This window comes from Diadema antillarum, unplaced genomic scaffold (assembly GCF_040938485.1).
Source record: "Diadema antillarum isolate AM-2024a unplaced genomic scaffold, OU_Dant_1.0 seq00000338_RagTag, whole genome shotgun sequence".
NCBI classification, from domain to species: domain Eukaryota; kingdom Metazoa; phylum Echinodermata; class Echinoidea; order Diadematoida; family Diadematidae; genus Diadema; species Diadema antillarum.
In genome coordinates, this window is record NW_027271351.1 from 883027 (window position 1) to 907067 (window position 24041).

General features: G+C 38.2%; 1 protein-coding gene across 6 annotated transcripts in view; it reads right to left on the reverse strand.

Annotated features, from left to right (window-relative positions):
- LOC139730792 (sorting nexin-4-like) overlaps positions 1–24041 on the reverse strand; it is a 57474-nt gene continuing 33433 nt past the window's right edge. For 5 of the 6 annotated variants that reach the window (XM_071641657.1, XM_071641656.1, XM_071641659.1 and 2 more), the window contains exons 4-12: positions 23306–23506; positions 21257–21312; positions 20264–20336; positions 17079–17206; positions 15110–15199; positions 14150–14243; positions 4615–4769; positions 3055–3169; positions 1–1376 (exon numbers count right to left, since the gene is read on the reverse strand). In XM_071641657.1, coding sequence (XP_071497758.1) covers positions 1329–1376; positions 3055–3169; positions 4615–4769; positions 14150–14243; positions 15110–15199; positions 17079–17206; positions 20264–20336; positions 21257–21312; positions 23306–23506 — 960 coding nt within the window. In that variant the 3' untranslated portion in view covers positions 1–1328. The remainder of the gene's footprint in view (positions 1377–3054; positions 3170–4614; positions 4770–14149; positions 14244–15109; positions 15200–17078; positions 17207–20263; positions 20337–21256; positions 21313–23305; positions 23507–24041) is intronic. The other variant, XM_071641658.1, reaches the window with a different exon arrangement.

A 24041-nucleotide genomic window follows, 5' to 3' on the forward strand; every position in this document is an offset into this window, starting at 1 on the left:
TCCAATAAGGCCCCAAAACGTTGGTCAAATATAGCAAAAATGCACCACACATCAGTTTCAAAATATGTGAGAAGAAAAACGAAATTCCACCTCTAGGGAGAAAATGTTGGAAGGTCAGTTTTGGTGAATATCTATCTGCATATGATAACTACCTTGGAAACAACTTCAAATCTGCATTACTACTTCCTCTGTTCATATGACTAAAACACACTTTGCAAACTCGGGGTACTGTTTTGAGAGCTGTAACCATAATGTTCTCTAAATCAATGTTCAATATTCCAGCATTAGGCTTACCGAAGAAACGCACAACTATGTACACAGTGTCTGGATTGGATCTCAATGTAAATGCCATTTCATACATTTCAAAAGTACTTAATCATCGTAATATCCAGCCTAAGCAACCTTCAAAGATGCAGCCACAAATACTACACAGACTTCAAAAACTGCAGTTTGCATGATAAAACTGAGATGCACTTTTTGTAAAAGGACCCTGCAACATTCACCAAAACAGAAATAGTGCAATATTCTAACTTGTGTGTACCTTCAAGATAAAATAAGATATTCTATTCACAGGCATGCTTGGGAAAAATCTGACAAGATGATTCTATTCTTCTTTTTTTATTGCCACATGTAATGAGTATAAAGTCAATATTACATTAATGTTACCTTTTCTTCTTCTTTTTTTTCTTTTGCACCAATACATATATTTTATACTGAGAAATTACTTAGTAAGTTGCATTTCAATTCACACTTTCCATTGTTTGAAACACTGATTATATAGGTCACAAGATATTCACAACATGACACATAGGCCAACAAACAGCTTAATTTTATGGTAAACTTTCTTCTTTTTTTCTTCAATGCATCATATTCATAAACTGTAATCAAAGTCTGCATAACATTTTTTTTTAGCATAATATACATTGAAGGTGCATTTAAACTGCCTGTGGTTTTTGTTTTGATATAGAGTTTTCCTATGAACAATGAAATCATCATGAACTCCTATTATGCTTTTGCATGTGTTGTATTATGTAATCATCCATGTGTAGTAGGAGAGAGAGAGAGAGAGAGAGAGAGAGAAAAGCAAAGAGAATGAGAGAGTAGAATGATTGTAATGACCACTGTCATCACTTGAAATAGATTTCAGCACATATTCCTTTTTGAGTTGCTCTTTTAACCTCATCTTCCTTTATGTTCAGATAAATCACTTGATAGTCTGATAATTAAGGCTGCTTTTACAAACACACACACACAGGTTACTACAACACAGTTCAGCATTCTTTAAATCCCTTTTGAGACTTTGACATCACCAACATGAAAGCTTGTGGTTACATCTTATCAAAGCATTCTTTAGTGTTTGTCCATACTGTGATGCCCTGCAGAATAGAGAAAAAACATAAAGAGGAAAACATAAAGACCAGGAAATAAAAAAAAAGTGCACACAAAAAACAAAAAACAAAACAAAATTAATTTCTTAGTGTAAAAGTCCCATTTTGCAAAATATATGGCATACACTGTTTGCATTCTTGAAGATTTTTAGATACTTTACATATCATCAACAGTGAAAAAGCATCTGATGCCTCTCAACAGTGTACAATAATTCAATCAATAACTATTAAAAGAACTACTGCCTGTTCATCTGCAGGTATATGGTTCAAGTAAATGAAAAGTGTCCAATAATAGATTTTATTTGACATTTTTTCCCTTAGTATTTAAAGATTTGGAAATTGGAAAACAGTGAAATGCCATATAAGATTTCTTTCCCTCTTCTATTGAAAATTTCTATATGACTTCAGAAACTGTCATGTTTTGCTCTAAAATGAAGACATGAGCATAAGAAATGTGTGAAATAATTGATGTGACAACACAATATCAGTTGGGTAACAAGGGAAATGCAAAATGTTTATACCCGAAAAGGTATGCCAAAGGTACTCTAAAAGTGGAAATTTTCGTGGTGTTGAAATTTTCGCGCATTTCCCACAACAACAAACTAGTCCGAAAATAAAAGCATGCGAATATTTTTGCTTGTCAGATGTCCCAGTAGTTGATATCTTGATTCTGCAGAATTAAAAACGTGCGAAACTCTTCTTACCCGGCCAAGCACGAAAAATTAGTCACATGAAAATATCCACTTTTACAGTATTGCAATCTCAGAGCATTCCTGATCATGGCTGCTATGAAATGTTTTATAATCCATTACATCAATTACAATATGTAGGACCATAGCAGTATCCAGTGTACAAGAGTGAATTGCATGCGCAGCTTGCTTTTATAGCTGCAGGCATACAACTCAATAATACTGCTAGGGCGTGTTTCAATCATCACGTACTAGTAAAGTTCTACCAAATCAGTACTGAATGGGGAAGGCTCTTCAGAAATAAAAGTTGGGTACACCAACTTTTATCATTTCACAGTTTTAATCTCAAAATACTCCAAAACAACTTACTAACCTGCAAAATCATGTTAGCCAGACTAATTTCTTGGCAGAGCCTTACGATATATTGCAAGCAAATTCCAAATGGTGGAAGATGAATTTTGAGTTCTTCTGAAAACTATACTACAGCTCCAAACACTGAAAGAATATATTGCAAGCAAATTCCAAATGGTGGAAGATGAATTCTGAGTTCTTCTGAAAAATATAATACAGCTTCAAACACTGAAAGGGGATGGCTAGTAACTGATCAGTGGGAACCAGTGGGAATGCTAGAGGATGATTGTTCCAATCCTTGTGGGATTCATTTAAGAGCACATTATATATCTATTGTTGTGTGAAAATTATTTGCTGCAGAATGGTCTCATATTCAAGTAATGTGCAGTTTAATGTTTCCAGGTTAGCATGCCTGTACAGTGACGGGGCATTAAACTGCACATTACTTGAATATGAGACCGTTCTGAAGCAAATAATTTTCACACAACAATAGATATATAATGTACTCTTAAATGAATCCCACAAGGATTGGAACAATCATCCCCAGCATTCCCACTGATTCCCACTGATCAGTTACTAGCCATCCCCTTTAAAGAAGACGATGTAAACAGACATTTGCTTCCTACCCGTTTTGCCATCTTTATTTGCAGGACAGCGTAGCTGATGAAGATCTCTTTCAGGTCTCGGCTTTTTTGTCTCTTGAATCTCTCAACTTCCTTCAGGGCATTTTCTACAAACTCGCTGTGAGGTAAGAACAGGAAGTAAGCATCATAATTAGTTCAGCTGAGTTTGATTTCTGCATTTCACTGCAAATGCGACCCGCCACCGCCACAACAAAAGGATCCTAAAGTCGCTAATGGCTGAGCCGAGAAAATCGAATTTGAAGTCAGATCATCAAAATTGGTCAAAACCATCAAATTTCTGTTGTAGTTTAATGTTTTATCTATCATCTGCCAAAATTTCGAAGCTGAATGATAAAAGGAAAGGAAAGAAATCTGTGTGTTTCTGAGTCATGATTTTCTGACTTACAACGGAACAAAAACGTGTCTGAATATTTGGATTTAGCGCCGCAGATAAACTCCGCCCCTAGCAACAAGAGAGTGATCTTATTGGTCAGTGTGTGACATCCTGGTTACTGATTGGTCATGCGTAGACCGCTGGCTCTAAGCTTGAATGAACATCGCAGAGGTTGCTATGAGCGTACCTTCTATTGTCAAGAGGTGGTTACTGTCTTACCTCCCTTTGATCACGATTGCATCGGAAAGAAAACTTTGAAGGCAGTTTTCTCTAAACGCTGACTTCCTAGACCACTCAACATGGTCTCATAAAATCATCAATATCTCCACAACCGAGTACTTTTATGAGTCGTGTTATATATGTAATTAAAGCGGAAGAGTAAGGAAATAATCTCATATCATTTTCAGAAAATTGACCTCCCTCGACTTTCGGATCCTTTTGTTGCAGTGGGTCCCAAATACAGTGACACAAATTGGGTCAGCATAATGTCAAATTAACATACATTATTTTGTAATACACGCATAACAAAATGTTTACTGTAAAGATATCTAGCAATGTCATTCAAATGAAGTATTCTTGCATCGAGTTGTTTTTATTTCAACTGATTGACAAATGCCCTTCATCGATGTAAATGAACACTGATTATTCAGAGTTTCAGTAGTAGCCATGAAAAGTCATACATAATCAAGCTGGACTTGAACAAACAGATCACTGCTAGACAGGCTTCATATCCACTACACTACCGAGCTTCTGCCTGATAGCCAGAGATGGTTCAGATTCCTGATAGCAGCAGGTACTGAATATTTAATCATATTATGATTTTTTATTGATTTTTTGATGATTCATTATTTTCATTGATTTTTTTAAAATGGTTTTTATCATGGCTAAAACTGAAATTAGTGTTTATTTTACGTCGATGAAGGGCAATTTGTCAGTCAGTTGCAATAATTTGTAAAAACTTTGGGGGCAATATATAAAACACAACAATCTCCAGCCCTTTTGTGAGTCTTTGGAATGACTAGAGAAATTAGCTTAGAAGATCCTAAGTGGTACAAAATGTATGAATATTCATGGGTATGGAGTAGTTCATTAATGTATACTGGAGCCTCTTTATGAATAGATTTTAAAAACAATGGCTAATATCTTATCTGAATCTACAGCATACGTACTCAATGGTCTTCTGTGCTCTGTGGACGCCGTCCTCGGCATCGTCTATCTGGTCATGGAGTAGTCTGACCCGTGACTCCCTGGTCTCGGCATTCTCCTGGCCGAAGAGCTTGGACGTCATGCCGCGGAAAGAGAAGGCCTTCTGCGGAGCCTTGCCCTGCAACGGAGGGAAACAAAATGATTGAATTTGCTCATATTCTTCTCCTCCTCTTCATTCTTCTTCTTCATCTTATGTCTATTCATCTCATCTATGTATGATGATTGTATCTGATGCTCATTTTCGTTGAGGGATGGTCATGCTTTTCAGCTTTGTCTCCTCCCGTTGTTCTTTCTCCCTTTCTCTTTTCCCTTCTCTTCATCTTTTTCTCCTTCATCTAATTCATCATCTTCTTCCAATTCTTCTTCATCTCCTTTTACTTCATGCATTTTCAATCTTGTTCTTCTACTTCTTTTTGTCTTCATTATCTCTCTTTCTTCTCCTTTTATGTCATTTTCTTTCATATTCTTCCTCTCTTCCTTCCTCCTTCTTTCTCTCTAACTCCTTTCTTACGCCAACTCTTCAACTCCTTTAACCCTTTGAAGACGGGTCCCGAGAATACTCAAGCAGGTGTCTACGGGAAATGCGTGTTATAGCAAAATCAGTCCATCCTCACCGGGTTAATATTGTTCACCTTTATCTCTTTGCCATCCTTTATTTTTTTGCATTTGTATATCAATTTTTCTTGCCATATTTCTTTTCTTCTTGTGCCCCTCTTCCACTTCTTGATCTTCTTTCCCTTGTTCCTCTGTCTCTTATACTTTACTCTTTCCATCTCCTGTTGTCTACCACTATCTATATGCACCTGTCACCTCAAAAGGTAGCAGAGACCTTTATGTGGTAAGGGCAGGAAAGTATCTGTAATTAGAATACTGGTAGATAGATTAAAGGGGCATAGTCCCGGTAGTGTAGAGGGCGCTGTTGATGATACTGTCGATCACCGTTAGCATTGATACGAAGATTACCGAAGTTCAGCTGTTATCAAGAGTAAAGTGCGTAGGTGTTGCTATTAAAGTAACGTTGCCTTCGTTGTCTTCTCTGCGCATCGCGCAGTCTGTAGTAATACCAGGGTGCGTGCATATGTGCTTGTTATTATGACATCACAAAAGAAGTTTGCTAAAGCTGTCATCCCCCTCAGCCGAATCATGAGCCGAACTGTGATCGGACCACTGACTACAGTAGAGCGGACTTCTTCGGACTCGGGAAAGTGGGCCAAAGCGTAAGCGCTGAAGAGGAGTCGATAGCATAGGTCTCTATAGGAAACTTGCGTCATGCGCCTGCGTACGCATTTGACTAAAACACCGGGACCATGCACCTTTAAATGGGTGATATCAAGTTCTGTGCTAGCACTTAGTGTTGGTGCTATCTTAACACTAGCAATATTAATCCCTAGCTTGAAATCAGTCGGTGCTGGTGGCTTGACCTCAAAGGTATAATGTAGTTTTGGTAACTGGTGTTGGGCCCAGTGTTGAAAGTCATCTGCTGAATCAAGCTCCATTACTCTTGTCGGCAATTTACATGCTTTTTCCCGAGCCTCTAGGGATATCTAATATGTGTGGCGCTCCGTCGGAATGAGTCAAAAGTCGCAAAAAATGAAATCGTAGTTATGCCTATAAGTGAATTCTACAGACTCTAAGCTTTACACTGATATGTAATACAACTCATTTCGACATCCCTATAGATCATAAAAACGAATATTAACCACGTTTGTTATGTCAGTTGATTTTCTAAATAACGGAGAAAATCGCTCTCAAAGTTCAGGCTATGTTCATGCTCACAACCTGTTTCTTTCACGGGACGAAACAATACAACTGTCCTGCTTAGCGACGGCGTTTACGCTCCATCGCACGCACTACCGTATAAGGCGATAGCTTGGGTATGTAAGATAATCAACCAATCGCAGGACAGGTCTATCATTAACGATTCTGACCAATACGGCAGCCTGAATGTAAACTTCGGCGTGTTTGTGTCCGTGCCGCTGCCGCCGCATGAATGAGTCGGTACGCGTTGTGTGTCGGCTGCGTTGTGGTTTGCCGCAATTTTTAACTCACAAACAATAGGAAACAGTAGAAAGAAAAGAAGGCACGCAATGCGTCTTACGAGAAGCGTCTTTTAGCGAGGGCGTTGATCGCTTCCATTCTCCTCCCATGTTGTTGTCAATGGAAACTAAAGAGGATGCGTTTAGCAAGTACCAATACCTAAATAGAACCTGAGAACCTATTGTAGGCGGGCACGCAATGCGTCTAAATACGAGAAGCGTCTTTTAGCGAGGGCGTTCATCGCTTCCATTCTCCTCCGATGTTGTTGTCAATGGAAACTAAAGAGGATGCGTTTAGCAAGTACCAATACCTATTAAATAGAACCTGAGAACCTATTCTAGGCGGGGGTTCAAAAGACAGCATCAGTAGAAAAAGTCAATGAAGTTGATTAACGATAGTCGTCTTTTGAGATCGTGTTCTTTGCGTGTACTTAAAACCCTCAAATTACGCACATGGTCGTAATGTTGCAGAGCATCAAAAACTGCTTTCGCGTCTTTTCTGCTGCAGCTGTATACAGCCGTAACATTATGAATTCCCGCCATATTAAAGGCACATTTCCTTTATAGGCGTTGCGTGCACAGTAATTATCGCTTTGAATATCACGCTTGCCAATGCTGCACATATTATACCTATCAGAAGCAAAGGTTGATGAAGCTTGACAGCTTCAAGTTGGGTTTACAATGATTCTCAGTCACTTTTCTAATAGCATAGCATATAAAAAACAATTAACTTGTAGCTTAAGCGGAATTTTTTTTTTTACATCACATGTGCAGTTACAATCTTTCTGCGTTTGAGAAGTGGATCATAAATAATAATACTGAAAAACATTCGGAATTAATACTTAGGCCTTCTTCACTTCGTTTTGTATTCACAAACCTTATCAGAAAAAAAAAATGATTGCTTGATTACTTTCGGGTAAAGGAACTACCGGAAGGAACCGTATTTAATTTTCTTGTTAACGAACCTAAGCTAATAGCAAACCATATTTCATTGTGTGATTAACGAACCTTCAGAATAATCAATTGTATTACCCCCCCCCCCTCCCCCAAGGAAAAAAAAAGCATTTCAATGTCATGCGTTGTCAATAGCGATAAAAGGCCCGTTTTTATTTCGTAGTGTGTCTCAGTACTCCTGTGCTTATTTCTAAGGATGTGCTTCTCTTAATGATTGCGATTGATGTTCAACTATTTCTTTCACGCGAGCTTGAACAGGAAGAAGCTAAAATTCAGGCAAGGAGACGAGTTTTCTTCCATGAGATGCAATCATTAAGACATATCTATTCACGAAAGTTGTGTGATTGCTTATGTGCTAAAGAATTGTGTCCATTACATGAATCAGGCACTATACAAAACGGTTGAAATCTACTGAAAGTCGAACTTCGTTTTGTTTTTTGTTTTTTGTTCAATTTCATTTCAATTTTAAGCAGGGATAGACTAGAAATTAGTTTGTCTATACTGGCAGGAGACATTACAGTTTTCCAGTACATGCTCTGCATTTAAACAGTCGCCATATTTTCGTGGTCAGAATCAGATAATGGACACGTGATATATTATAAAAATGAAAATAGAAAACAACGAACACGCCATATGTACAAACATTATGAACTTCAATGAATTAAACTTACCTGTGATATTCTGCATAAAAAAACAAGCACGCCGATTAAATGATTTAATAGAATTAATAGAGCACACAGCGATATCATGCATGGCAGATCAAATCAAGTTCAATTGGTGAGAAAGCTAAATGAAGTTAAAAAGTTGATTTCTTTTCGTTTCTCTTTCAAATCATGAAAACAGAATTACATTGTATATCTATTGAAGAGGATTGTCTCTGTTGCGAACGATCGCCATACTGTATATAGCACTGTTAGTCTCCTGCGCAAATCCGAATCCCTAAATACTTTAATTTTTGCTTGATAATGTAATAACCCTGCTCATAATTTCATAAAGGACTTGCAAATTCAAAGTTTCAAACCGTATACTAAAACATTATATTGTATACGGTGTATTTCAAAAAACATTTTGAATGCGTTGCGTGTTAGCATGTTAATAGCACCAATCTGCCTTTTATTTTCCGTACGTAAAGCGCACAGAAACGTAACCAAATGTTACAAAATACAGTGAAATGCATTGTACGGCGTGGTACTATCATTAGAAGTATATCCCATTCCTTTTTACTTTTATTTGCTTGAACCAAACCATGTGTCATTTTCGTAGCGACATCACTAGGAATTAGAATGTATGAAGATAATCGTTACTCATTTTTTTTGCGCTACTATTATAGCATTTACATTTTCCAACTTTTATTGACATGCAGTACTATGTTACTGTATTGTTACGATTACGAATGTTGGTTATGAATTCAAAAGACTGGTTTATTAATCGAACTACAAAGGTAATAGCTGTTTTGAAAGTAGTTCGATACAAGTTCAAAACGCGATCAAAGTCATTGTCATAGGGGGAACTGATAGCTCTAGAAAACTTGTTTAGGCTAGTAAAGATTGCCGTATAGGCAATCTTTGTAGAAAGTTTTGACTTAGGCCGTCTATTGAGTATTTTGAGAAATTTAATAAAGAATTATTTGTTTTGATTATGTCAAGAATTAGTTTGAACTATGAGAATAAAAAGGCGCGGTTACCCAAACAATGTCGTAGTTCGATTAGACAGTCATGATGGGTAAAGTGAATTCATGACTTGACTAATCCTTACTGAATTGATGATCACTTCTGTAAACCATCAGTTATGTCTTGTAATCGTAGTCAAAATTCTTTTGAGCGATGAGACGAAAACCAACAAACAAAATGCCGTGTATCATCGCTCGAGATTCCAACATTTGGCGTCACCCGACCAACAATAAGTGACAAATCAAATGGAATATTATGTTGTGGGATAGCAGACTGTGTTACCATTTTTAAATATTTCGAGCAATTGTTTTTAAAAAAAGAGAGAAAATGAAGCAAAGTTCAGGAAATTAGAAAAAAGCACGTAAATGCAGGCGATCATGTTTGATAATCAAAGTAAGAGATTACAATCGGCCGTGCGGATGTATATGATTGCCTTATTTATATGTCTGATTTCTGTAAACTATGTGATATTTAAATTTAAGTTCCCTCCTTGATAGAAGTTTTGTTGGGTTTTCGCTATAGGCATTTATTAGGAAACGCTGTAAAAACGACAACAAATGCCTACTATACATCAAGAGATGACCTATACATACATGAAACACAAAAAATCTCTACGTTCTGATATAAATCAACTGCTTGTTTGTTTGTTTGTTTGTTTGTTTGTTTGTTTGTTTGTTTTGAATTACCATGGTCTTTGTCGGGGGAAAGATGAAGAAAAGTAGTAGAGTGTATCACTCTCAAATCCGGATGATTGCGATAAGTGTGTATCCCCGCCCTTTCTATACAGGTAAACGATTTAAGCTTGGTATGCTATTATAAAAGCCTGCATGTGTCACGCGGAGGAACTGATTCCGTGATCACTTTTAGCCTTTCATAAAATTCACGTTTTAAGATGGTAACGATAGCTTGTAGGAGATAGAGTAAGTTAGCGTCACTGACTGTGGTTCTGAACACAAAAGGAGACTGAAAAATTCCTTTACAAATTAGCAGACATAATGCCGATCCTCCAACACTGTTGCTCCATTCCGTCATTGATTCTGCTATCAATGGTGAAGAAAGAATACTGGTTGCGTGATTATCCACCCCTTGATAGCAGGAAGTTTACCTTTCATTGTTTAAGGCTTCGTTGATGCTGGGTTTACTCGAATACAAGGCGTGAACATTGCCGTCCGAGTTCTTTCATTCGAAATTCCTCAGAATACGCAATTCAATGGGCAATTAGCGCTGCTACTTGGCAAAGCTGTTAGCCAACCCAATTCTTTGCAGACTTGACCTCTCACATGTCAGCTACACGCAATACACGGCAAACAGCTATCATTACAAACATTCTGATTAAAAAACAAAACAAAATGAAGAAGCACACTTTTGAGTAGCGACACAGCTTTCTGTCCCTTTCTCAAATAGGTCCTACTTCTAAAAAAATACACAGATGACTAGAGTCAGAATATCCTCCAAAGGGAACACGAGCTATCTGGGCATTAACCTGTTCCATACGGGAACCTGGTGGCTTGTGTATTAAGTATATAGGGATTTCGGAATTCAGTAAGGAAGGGGTTAATAATGTTTGTCTTCCGATTTCTCTCCATGCCGTCACGGCCCAAACCATCATAAGTACTAAGGCAATAAGTTTCATTAACCAGGGAAATAATAGTACGCATTACATACATTTGGCGAATTATCACACAAATTGTCGACTTTATGAAAAACGAGAATAACTGACAACTTAGGCCCTACTATATCTCCAGAGATGAACTTTAAACAGCAAGTCACATACCAGGGAACGAAAGTTATGATTATTTGAACAAATTCATTAATGAGGCCAATTAATAACCGTTGTAAAAGTACACACACGCATAAAAAGGTTTCGAGTTCGATATGTGATCATTGTATTAGCTCATAGATAAAGTATCATAAATTTTGCGTGATCGTTCCTTGGAATTACTTTTTTCAGTGCGATTTGTGCGTCATGTCAATCACCACTCATTGAAATGGAGTGCATGTATCAAACGAAACTCGCTGGTCATGCAATCAGTAGCCTTGGTCAGCTCACTATTATTGCGTAATTCTATAGCCCTCGCCGCTTGGCCGCCGACGCCGCCGCGCACACCATGCTTTGTTTTGTCTTCAAAGGGGTCAAGAGCAATGCCTCATTAGCATACACCCTAGCAACGGAGGCGGAGTCTCGATCTGGCAAGAACAATAGGTGCGAAACGCAACCCAAAGGCGAGCGTTCGAAAAAAATGTAACCGAAAAAAATTGTCTCAGAAAAACGGTGATTTGGGACACTTGTACTCATTTTCACACGCTGAAATTTTCTGTACAAACAGATAAAACATAAAGGAATCAAAATCCGTCATAAAAAAATTTCGACCCGAGTAGTGCTTCCCCTTCATTTTCGGCTCATTACGGGAAACCTCCCCGTGCGACTTATGACTCATTTTGTCGGAGCGCCACACATATGTCATTTCAAGTTCAGTGTTGGTGTTAGCATTGCTATGTGCTAGACCCACATTCACGTCCACAGATGCACAAATTACGTGCATACATAGTCTATGCTAATGCAATAATCGCCAATGGAATGTACATGAACTCTCTAGACATGGCCACATAAACCTGAGCCTGGGATTTATTGTACTTTGGAGAAGGGATGAAATTTTTTTTGAACCTCTTTTTTTTTTTAAATTTGTGTTAAATCTGACCATTGGTGTCAGAGCTCAATTTATGGCAGTTGTTTAGGAGATGACACTACCACTAGCACTAGCACTGAACTTTTAGCTAGAAATCACCATCTACTTGTGTTGCATGTTAAACTCAAACTGAGAATTTATATGCAATCGGCAATAGCATCCCTAGCCTTTGTACACACAGTCCAAACACATACCCACAGTGGGCAAAATGGGTCTCTGGTATTAAGACATTTTGCCAATGTGTGTTCATCTCCATAGATTACAGCACACTTGTGCATCCCCTTAGAATATCATTCAGTACCCTAGAATGCAGAGTGCAGGCGTAACAACAAAGGGGGCAAAAAGTCACACTGCCAATAAGGTCTAAAATCAAATATCCCACCACCCTCCACGATGAAGGAGGAGTAGCAAAGCTGTCTGTAAAGCTGCAGCCAACTGAAATCTAATAAAGATGATGTTCTCTGGTAGAAGGATGCATCACAAAGTTAGTTCGGTGTCAAGAGGAGCTCTGCTTCCTGGCCAACCTATCCAACCTTGGCAATTCATTTCCTCCCCGGTAATTTACTTTTTGGCAAGACACATCGCCATGTTGTCAGGATTTCAACAAGAGATTCCTAGTGCTGTGGGGAAAACTACTGAATGTATGATGTCTACCACTGAAAAGATTTGTCAGTAGAAATGAACAGCCAGCTTTTACAGTTTGAGAAAGAAAATCAATAGAAAATTGTCAGGCTCAACATATTTCACACAAACAAGCTTGAATGCTGCACTGTCAGGGAGAAATAAGAGCTAAATATTCCTCCCACCAAGAGACAATTTGAGTTATGAATGCACTCAAATTTGTTGTTGCTGCTTCTGCTGCTCCTGCTCCTGTTACAATAGTATAACTAGAGAAGCACTCTGAGAGTGCAGACCTCTGCCAAGCATGCAGCTCATTTCCACCACTGATCTTGTTCTTCCACAGAGATCAGAGATTTCCACCCATACGTACTTGTAGCATTGTGTGCTGAAAGCCGTTCGATTTCCCAATATAGAAGTCTTTGTTACGTCATAAACCCTCAGCTGCATGGCGTGCCTCACCCTAGCAGAAACTAGAGCACGCACTTTCATGCACGCATGCAAACCTCAAATACGCACAGCCTGAACTCCCAATTTCATTGACCCTACCTGCCAAAACATGAAAAATCTTTCATAAATTCCCCCAAAATTCTCCGATCATTACCAAAAGTTAATCGTTTGTTACTTGTGTCATTCTCGACCTTTCCTGCAAGTTTCATCCCAATCCATTATCTACTTTTTGAGTTATTTTGCACACGGGCAAACTAACTAACTAACGAACGAATGAACACACAAACCAACGTTAACGAAAACATAACCTCCTCCCTTGAGGGAGGTAATAACAACAATGACTGCTAGTACTACCCTCCATCTCCTCTTCCTCCTCCTCCTCCTCCTACTACTACTACTTCCACAACTAAAACTACTACTACTTCCACTACTACAACAACTACTACTACTTCCACTACAACTACTACTACTATTACATTCCCTACTACAACAACAACTACAACTACTACTGCTACTAATATTACTTCAACTAATATGACTACCACTGCTTCTGCTGCTGCTGCTGTTGCTGCTGCTACTACTACTATGACGACAAGGATGACTACTACTACTACTACTACTACTACAACTACTACTAATGTCATCATTAGCAACATGGATTAGGATGTTACTCTCTATTAAACCAGCCTGCCAGACTGAGAGGCCCGAATTCACGAAGGTGGTACAACTGAAACCATGGTTTAAACCATGGACAATTTGTATGAAGCGCCAAGTGTTGCATGGCCTATTTCGTTATGAAATGTTCATTCTGTTAACGAAATGATCATTTCGTTGACGAAATGTTGTCACTTCGTTACGATATGATCATTTCGTCGACGAAATGTTGTCATTTCATTACGAAATAATCATTTCGTTGATGAAATGACTGATTTCGTAACGAAACAGGCCATGCGACACTTGCCGCTCCATACAAATTGTCCATGGTTTAAACCATGGTTTCAATTGTACCACCTTCGTGAATTCGGGCCAGAGAGTCAAGCCTTGGGTACAGTATTGCTATGGGTCAAAAGTCAGATCACTCACCGTCAGCTGATCCCTCTGTAGTTTCTTGGAGCCCAGGAGGTCCTCGCATCGCTCCAGCTCATACTGCAGCACCTCCTGCTTTCTGCACACGGCTCTGTTGGAGAGGAGGAGTGTAAGTAAGGTGGAGGAGGAGGAGGAGGAGGAGGAGGAGGAGGAGGAGGAGGAGGAGGAGGAGGAGGAGGAGGAGGAGGAGGATGACGACCAGGAGGAGCACAAGGAGGTAGAGGAGGAGAGGAAAGATAATTAAACTTTCATTTCACTTATTTCATTTCCACATCTTCATTCCTACCACTAAATATGAAACAGAAAATACTCAGGCCATGCGTGCAACTTAAACAACACACAAACAAGACCATGTAAAATGATTTAATATATGAGATATTCATGGCAACCAGATAAAAAAAAGAATGAAATACTATTCCCTTTAAATACTTAGTATGTACGCCTACTGATGACAATTATTGTGCCATTTGTGTGATTATTTTTTGTTGATTATTTATGGTAACTGAAGGTAATATTGCACTACAGATTTTTCTGACAATAATTTTGGGACCTGAATTCATACTTTATTGTAACAAAATTTTGTTATAACCGCAGTGCCATGTAAATACATGTACATACAGGTACAATACCCTTAGGAAACAAACAGATATGAGAAGTATACAGGAGATGGAGGGCCACAGATTTCATGAAAAGTTATACAAGAAAAATATCATGAAAGAAAAGGCAAAGCAACTATTCAGATATGTGTAAGAAATACAAAGAGAGAAAGACACTTGCCTAGCAAAGATTGGGTAAAAATGAATGGCTGTCCCAGCCAGGAAATCAACGACAATACCGAAGAAGCTGCCCCAATTTAATGTAATCTATTATCATCACTAGTATTGTAAAGGGATACTATCGAGCACACACACACACACACACACACACACACACACACACACACAAGTCATATCTTACTTGAGGGAGTCAGCGAAGTAGATGTATTCCTTCAGCTGGTCTGCTATCTGCTCCTCCTCAGCCATGTAGTCATCAATATAATCCTTGTAGCTGCAGCGGATGGAATTTAGTAAAGGAAATTTACAATTATACTTAACTACACAGTTACTATAAATAGCAATGTAATAACTGAAGTCCTTACATCTGAATGTCTGTTGCTTACAATGACTTCTGAGGCTACAACAGATCACTTTAGTACTGGACACAAATTTTGTACATATATCATGAAAAAAGTTATCCCTTTTTGAGGCTTGCCCAGCACAGCAATGACTGATGCATTCAAACAGGATTCAGAGTGTTAAAAAGCATAAAGTTTATGCAAGAGGAAATAACAGCTTGTTACTGGGTTCTGACGGAAATATATCTATAAATTTTGATTACGAATACTGTCATAAACACATAAGAATACCTGGCTAGAAGGCGACGAGAATACAAAGTCTTGCTGTGTGGACACTTGCGTTAACTTTGCAATAGCAACTTGTAACAGACACTTCGTTGATTATTAACAAATCACACTGAAACAAAGATTTTAGATATATTCTTGCTTTTGATATACTGTGTGCTTTTAAACTGTCCATGGAAAAAAAAAATATGAAAAGATAATGAAAATGAATTATACATTTCCAGAAAAATCACCAATATTGATAGAGGTGACCTGGTTTCTCGGTAAAGTTTCCTGAAGCAAGCAAAGATTATCTGGGGCATGAAGAGACCGTGAAAAACTGCAAACAGCAAATCGGACTTCCTCCTTATTTGATCACAAATCCTTGAAAATCTCCTGTCTGATGACTATTAAGACGACTGCCTACTATCATCCAAAGGTTCAAATCATCAAATATTCATTGAATTAGATCATACCAATTTCCTCCAGACCAACCTAATCTCCACTCTCAATAACTGCCATCATCACTGCTGTATCAATTTACATTCAGAGCCCTTGCATCTAACCATATCTCAGCGGCAACCTCTACTCCATGTGAAATGTGCTGTCCATTATTATTCATCAGGTCCTAGGGGAATTTCACAGCAGAAATAATCATTTTGTCATCATTAAATTGGCACATATTCTGAATTTCACAGCATATATTACATTGGAGAAAGATTAGATTAAACTGGTTAAAGTCTTGAAATTGGCATAAAATGAAATATAAACATCAAATATAAAATCAAAAAGGAAAACTACCCCCCCCCCCATAAAAACACACATGCATACACACACAATGCTGATTTGAGAAGACAGAAAGAGGGAGTTTTCGAAAATGTCTTGCAAATCAGTCACTGATTTTAGTGATGATGAGGTTTTTTAATGTATCTGCTACTCAAAAAAACAATGATGTTTGACCAAAGCAGGGCTGACATGAAACAGAAGTCTATATTCTACCTTTATATAATTAAATATTCAATATAAAAGCACACAATTATTTGGCTAATTCAGATGTCATTGCATAGGAGAATTCCAAATTAAGCTAATCAAATGGTTCGCTGCTGCTCAGAAAGGTAATCCAGAAAAGCATTGTGAAAAAAAAACAAACTCACAAACAAATGCTAGCTTATGAATACGTGTCAAGAAGAAGTAGGCAGAGAAAGCAGCCATGGTTTATTTGATGAGATATGGGGGGGGGGGGGGGGAGAAGGAGGGGAGGGGGGAGAAGTGGGAAGGAGTGGGTACATTACCAGTTTTACTGCGCTGTTCTCTTGCAGTTTAAGGATCAAGTTCAGCCAGCCTATAAATCACAAGTGCTCTAGTATAAAGCCTTAGGATACACAAGCAGTGAATGAACACCACCAAAACAAACAAACAAACAAACAAACAAACAAACAAACAAACAAACAAACATTATTACAAAAAGATACAGCATTAAACAACAAAAATTGTGCTTTCTGGGACTTGGTTGGTCAGAGGTGCCTGGCAACGCCCTCAGGTACTCACACATCCATGAAGTGACCAGCACTCTGGAGACCGTCCCCCATCTCCTGTTCGATGCCGCTCCACTCACTGAAGACACGCCCATAGTTACCGTGGATCTTGTGCAGGCCGTATAGTCTATCGGCCAGCCTCTATAATAAAATTAAAAGAAATAAGATGAAGCCAACAAAATAAAAGATAATGCAAAATAAACTGAATTGAAAATGAAAGCAGAAAAGAAAAATGAATTCAAGCTTTCAGCATAAGATGGACACACACATACATACACTGCTTTCATTTTTTTTTTTTTTTACATTACAGCTCTGAATCTGTTAATTTCCCAGAGGTATCTAGAAAAAAAAAATTAAGTTTGGCTATCTGGCATTCATAGGTGTGTGAAATTTACAGTATCTATCCTCTTCACTAATTGACAGCACAGACTGTGACAAAGCCAATATTGCTTGATTATAAAAATCACTGACCATCAATGGTGATACTCTGTGTATATCATGCACATTATCAATACTTAAAATTAGTCATGTATACTATGGATAGATAATAATTTTGTTAATCCCATTCCACATTTTTCTGAAGTGCCAACAAAATATGTATTGAATGAATAGATTATTCAAAGGTCACTTGACATTCATTACATTAAATGCAATTCAAAGTCATTTCATACCGAGATTAACAAACTTGTCACCAAGAGCGCAATGCAGGAATATTCTAACAAAAAAGAATTAATCCAACCAAAATTGTTTCCTATAAACAGTGTATTAGATGTAACTTTTAAGGACCTTCATTTCAAACTATCCTGATCAGGTCATGAGTATCCTAAAGCAACGGTCCGTAGAAAAATCTACTTACAACAACAGCAAATTGCTGTCACTAGTTCAATCAAAGAGATAAAGCCAAATATGATTGACTTTTGTATTTCATTGCTTTATCATGAAAAAGCAAACATGCAATATTTATTTTGATGTGAACAGAAGTCTCAAGGCTCTTCCTCAACATCTGTTCATGCACGGAGCGGAAATTACTCGACCAAGTCGAGCGCGCTGCAAATTTGTCTGATTGCCCCGCAAACCTGGGCTGCCTCTAGCAGCGAGGCTCATCAAATGCAATTTCTCCGCTATCAGGGACGAATCGCTGTGCGCTCCCCTCAACCAACCCCCCATCCTCCCGTCCCCCATCCCCCCGTCCCCCATCCCCCATCCTCTCATCCCAACTTCCTCCTCCCCCCACCCACCACTTTCATCCGGGCTACCCTCATTCCCTTCTGCACCTGTCATCAGAATTGGCCCCGACAATTGACAATTGTGCGACAAACAGCGCAGGGCTCCTCTTCACGAGTGATCAATGGTGTAATCGGATACCCCGCCTCTTCTCGCTTAAAGTGAAACTCTACTCCATCTCCGAGCTGACTCTGACGGACCGAGCCATCAGAAGGGTTGAGAGAGTTACATCGAGGTAAACAAGCATTAAAGAAAGTCACAGAATTTGATGACTTTTACTCTTCATGTGTTTTCATGAAACAGTAATATTGGTGATGAATGTATATGCAAATGAGATGAGGGGATAATTATGTAATTGCCTCACAAGCTCCCCCTTGACTTGCACATGTATTATCTCCACCAAAATTTCCCTGTTTGAAATCGACTCAAAGAACATTATTATACACTATTATACCCTTTGAATCAAATTTATCCTTAAATTTTTACTTATTTAGCAATAATGACATCATTGCCCTGGAGCATCTAATTTGCTTGCAGGAGTACATCTGATTTCACTGATTTGTGAAAATAGGAGAAACATTTAAGGATATAAAGCTTCCTGAGTTTTGGTCAAAATCTTGTTTGATTAAGTTTACTCCTTATCAAATTCAACTTGTACATAGATCTGAGTTTCCTAATCATGATGTACATGTAGAGCCTCTCTAATTTCCAAATCATCCAAGTTTGGGGAAAAAAAAAGATGAAGGAGAAAAAAAAAATTGTCGAGCAGTTTTGGATAGTGCACTCTGATGTTATCCCTTTACATTGACTCCCATGGACAGGCTTGCAGTTTTGCCCCATCGCACTCTGCTGACATCACAATATACATAAACTTTGCAAGCACGCACTCCATCAGTTACAAGGGTGGGCCTTATCACTTAATCAACTGATTTCTTTCTGATATAACTGTACCAAGAAACATATACTACCACTAGCCCATCATGAAAAATGATTGCCATTTCTGTGCTAAAGTCAGGAATCAGCATGGACCACATTTGTGACACTGCACCTCAAAACACACAAAAAGTCGCCAGACATGAATGTTTAGTTAACACCATATTCTGAAAGAGCAGACTTTAAGCTTTACAATGATGTATAACTCAAATCAAATGGACTCTCCTAACCTATCTAAATATTGGAAAGAAAGCACAAACTCGGATAAGTATGAACTGAGAAAAGAGGCTCTGAAGTACAGTGTCTATTCAAGCGCTTAATCTCTACCAAACCCTGCTGGCTGTGCGATGAATGGAACAAAAAACAAGAAGTAAACCACCAGAGTAACAACAATGAAGGGATTACTAAATCAAACTGAAATTAACCATGCCTCATTAACACATTCTGTCCATAATCAATGCCAACTTTCAAAGCAGTAGCACTATTCTTTCAAAAGTTATTAGAGTTGAATGTGAAGAGTGTGGACAAGGTTTTTCAGACATAAAAAAAGGATTCTAAAGACACACCTAATTAGACTATTCTACCAAAAATGTTCGAGATAAACTGCTAAAAAAACACACTTTCCCGCCCGTTTTATGATACCAAATTTTAGCATAATGTAAAAGAAGACCCGCTCTTTCAGAAAATATGAAAAAGTCAAGTTCGGCTAGGTTGACCCATTTCACTTATTTTCAGTCCTCACGCAAAACCAGTGTGTGCGACTTTATGTTCGTTTTGAGGGGCACGGTCACATTTGTTCTATGTCTGGGGTACTGCATAAAACAAATGATGAATGGTCTCTACTCCTACAATGGTATGAGTGAATGGTCTTCACTCATACTATGGTATAAGACTTTGCATTCAATGGAAGATTTTGTACCATCACACTAATGACCATCCACTATATATTTTTACACATTAAGCATTCGCTGCTGCTAACTACATATTACAAGTATTATTGCCTGCACTACAAAGCACAGGTGCCTTCTACAAAGAACTTACTGTTCTGATTTTCAGTATTGATGCAACGTTGTTCTGCAATTCATTGGCATAGTTCTTGAGTTCTTCAAATCGCCTGGAGGGAGGGGAAAGAAAGAAGATTAATAGTTTTCTGAATCATTACAGTCCTAATGCAGTTCTTAGAATGACATTATGAAAGTAAAAGTCTCTATTGTCAAGATGCAGTACTTTCTACTTGCATCAATAATTTCACTGTAACTGTCTTGAATTTTGAATTGTTCACATACATGACATTATTCTTTGTTTGACATTCATATTTGCAATTTGTCATTGCCCTAAAATATGCCTAAACAAACACTGGTCAAATATCAGATCTTATGAAATCATGACACAAAACTAGAGAAGCACTCTGAGAGTGCAGACCTCCGCCAAGCATGCAGCTCATTTCCACCGCTGATCTTGTTCTTCCATAGAGATATCAGTGATTTCCACCCAGTGTACATCAAAGAGTGTGCTGAAAGTCGCCCGATTTCTCAATTAGAAGCCTTTGTTACGTCATAAACCCTCAGCTGCACGGCGCGCCTCGCCCTAGCAGAAACTAGAGCACGCACTTAAGTGCGCTCATGCAAACATCAAATACGTGCAGCCTGAACTCCCAAGTTCATTGACCATACCTGCCAAAATATCAAAACTCCTTCATAAATTCCCCCAAAGTTCTCGGATCACTACCAAAATTTAATCATCTGTTACTTGTATCATTCTAAACCTTTCCTGCAAGTTTCATCCAAATCCGTTAACTACTTTTTGAGTTATTTTGCACACGGACAAATTAACAAACAAACAAACCAATGGTAATGAAAACGTAACCTCCTCCCTTGGCGGAGGTAACAAGAGCTCATGTAAGAATAGTAACAATCAAATCTTTATGATAAATTGTCAAACAAAATCCTGCATTTTTTTAAAAAGGTATTACTGCCTTTCTAGCTCTCAACTGATGCACCTCTACAAGCTGGTGAAGAGACAAAATACACTCACCTGTCTGGTTTCTTTAGTCTAAATGAGGCACTCAGGCTTTTTAGGCGAGAATCTTGCTGCAGAGGAAGAAGTAACAGATATTAAACAAATACATAAACTATCCATGGCCCGCAAAACAACAGCACAAGTATTCGCAATCTGCACTCGTAACTATCCCATTAACTTGCACTACGTGTCAGGCATATTTCGAGAACATGCATTGTCATTTTAAGCTCAGGTGGCTCATTCAAAATTACAAATATCAAATTGAGAACTCTCGTGAGGAGGAAATTACATGGAAAGAATCATGATGGAGTCACACAAAGAAGTTCTTGAATACTGAGTAACTATTACTACAACCTGAGATTTGAGCTGCAACTCCCTCAACACAAAAACGGACAAGTCCGCACAACTGTAAAAGCAGAAATTTTTATGCAAGTAACTTTTGGCACTCGGCAAGGGAAAATGAATTCTGCCTGTTTCTAATCTTGCACACGGTCACGAAAGTTGAGCAAGTACTCCAAGCAGCTCACTGCTGCCACAGCAATGCTTTGACAGTACATACTTTTCTTCACTTTCACTGGTCATGGAGAGTGAGTGAATATTCTGTTGTAATAAGGACAAGTTACCTTTTACCCTTAAGACTTAAAGACATACCATCCCTTTTGCATGCAAATTTTTGAAAATTTGGTAAGAACACTTAGGTATTGAAGAAAACACTATTTGGAAGCCTCCTGTAAATTTTGAACTCACGAAGGTCTTTAATTGTTGAGTCAAATTGACCGTCAAGATTCAAATTTGAATACAAATCGAAACTACTAGTCTAGTTTTACAGACCTGTGTGATGCACTTATGTAGTTCCGAATGTAAGTGGTGTGTTGTTATTTGCCATAGATAACAAAGTAAAAGAAGCTAGTGAATTCTTCCTTTCTGACAGCTTTAACATGCATATCTTTTGTTCAAAGTATAAGTATCATACTACAACCACAGGAGGATTAGTATATGCAGCTGTGCCTCGTACACAGAATACGTTATGGTGAGCATTTGGTGCATTATTTGAATTTTAACGGCTAACAACCTTCAAATATCACAGAAGTGTTATAGCTTTACAATAGTCTTGTTATTCTGGTGGAATATATCATGTTCTGTGCTATTTGGGAAGGAATGCAAAAGGGATGGCCCATCTTTACGGGTAAAAGGTAACTTGTCCGTATTACAACAGAATTTTCACTCACTCTCCATGACCAGTGAAAGTGAAGAAAACTACAAATAACATGACAGATGTACTCCAACAATACACCTCCCGTGAGATCAAAGATATCAAATGATATTTTATAGATAACAAGGAAAAAAACATTTTTTTTTCACTCTTACTTTTGTCCCAGTTTCATGTCACCCAAAATGTGCAAAAAATGTCCATACAACAAAAATGCTCATATTTACAGTATTTTGTTCCACCACTGGAAAGAAACAAAGAAGAAGGCAAAAGTCACACTCACACTCTCTTCGGTATTCTACATTGTACTTGTAATCGCACCTTCACATTGTTGTCGACTAAAATATTCAAACAGTGTTATTCATTTGATGTTGAGCGCTGATTTCATGTGAGGCTGAGGCTAATGAAATATATATCAAACTGTCAACTCACCAGCTAAACATGGATACTCAGGGGGTTGTGCTTAACTTTTTTTTTTTTTTTTAACTAGCCAGGCGGACTAGCTACTAACTCTGTACATTTGCAAATGTGTGCGCATGTGTGTGTGTTTGTGTGAGTATTGAGAAGAGAATAACACCACTGCATAATTTAGACAGAAAACCTTGGCCTAAAAGAAACTGATCTCAGAGACCAAGAATGAAACATAGGCCACTACTGATAAAAATATATCACAAATTAAGACCTATTTTGTTCCACTGTCACTAATTAAAATGGGTAGTTATGTAGCCCTTTGACTTGTTCTTTTTTGACACTAGAATTGCTCATTATTTATAAAAACTGGACAGGTTCTTCTTCACTGTCATTCTGATTTTGCCTCTCAGGCAGTCCCTCCAGAAGAGTGAACATGACCTCACCTTGATTTGGAAGCCAGTGGAATGCACCTTCTCCTTCCATCCATCTGCCTCCTGCAGGAAGCCATGGAAGATCTCATCTTGGCAGAGCAAGGGGTGGGCAGCCACCCGCTGCAGGAACCCCTCCAGGGCCACACGCCGGCGCTCCACGAAGTCAGCGTCAAAGTTGTCCACAGTAGACAGCTGCTGCCACATCGCCATCATCTGTCAATTGCAAGATTCACGAATGCAAGGAACTTTTTTTTTTTATTATCAAACAGCCTTGAAACATTTTCACACAGTATGCCGTATTCCACTTGATTGAAACATTACCATCTGTAATTCATGATATGAAAGAACAAACAACACTTGCTTACAAAAACAGCCATGGAATGTCCTCCGACATTCAGTAGTACTCTGCTAGTTTCATTAGTAATGAAAAAGAAAATGTAATTTGTGAGATTGAAAATCAAATAATTTTTCTTGAATAGCCATGAAACATCGTAAAACATATTAAATACATTATAGTACCGTACTAGATTGCAATATATTGTTTTCTTTATACTAGCAATAAGGTAGTTGATTGAGATGTTGATGTAAATTGAGGTGACAAAATGTTATGACATTGTCATAAGGTCCTCTTGTTTACACATGCTGTGCTGAGCATTAATGTGATTGGATTTAGAACTGTACACTGGCGACCCACTTTAAATGATGAGTATCATCGGTATAACCAATTATAAACTTCCCTGCTGCAACA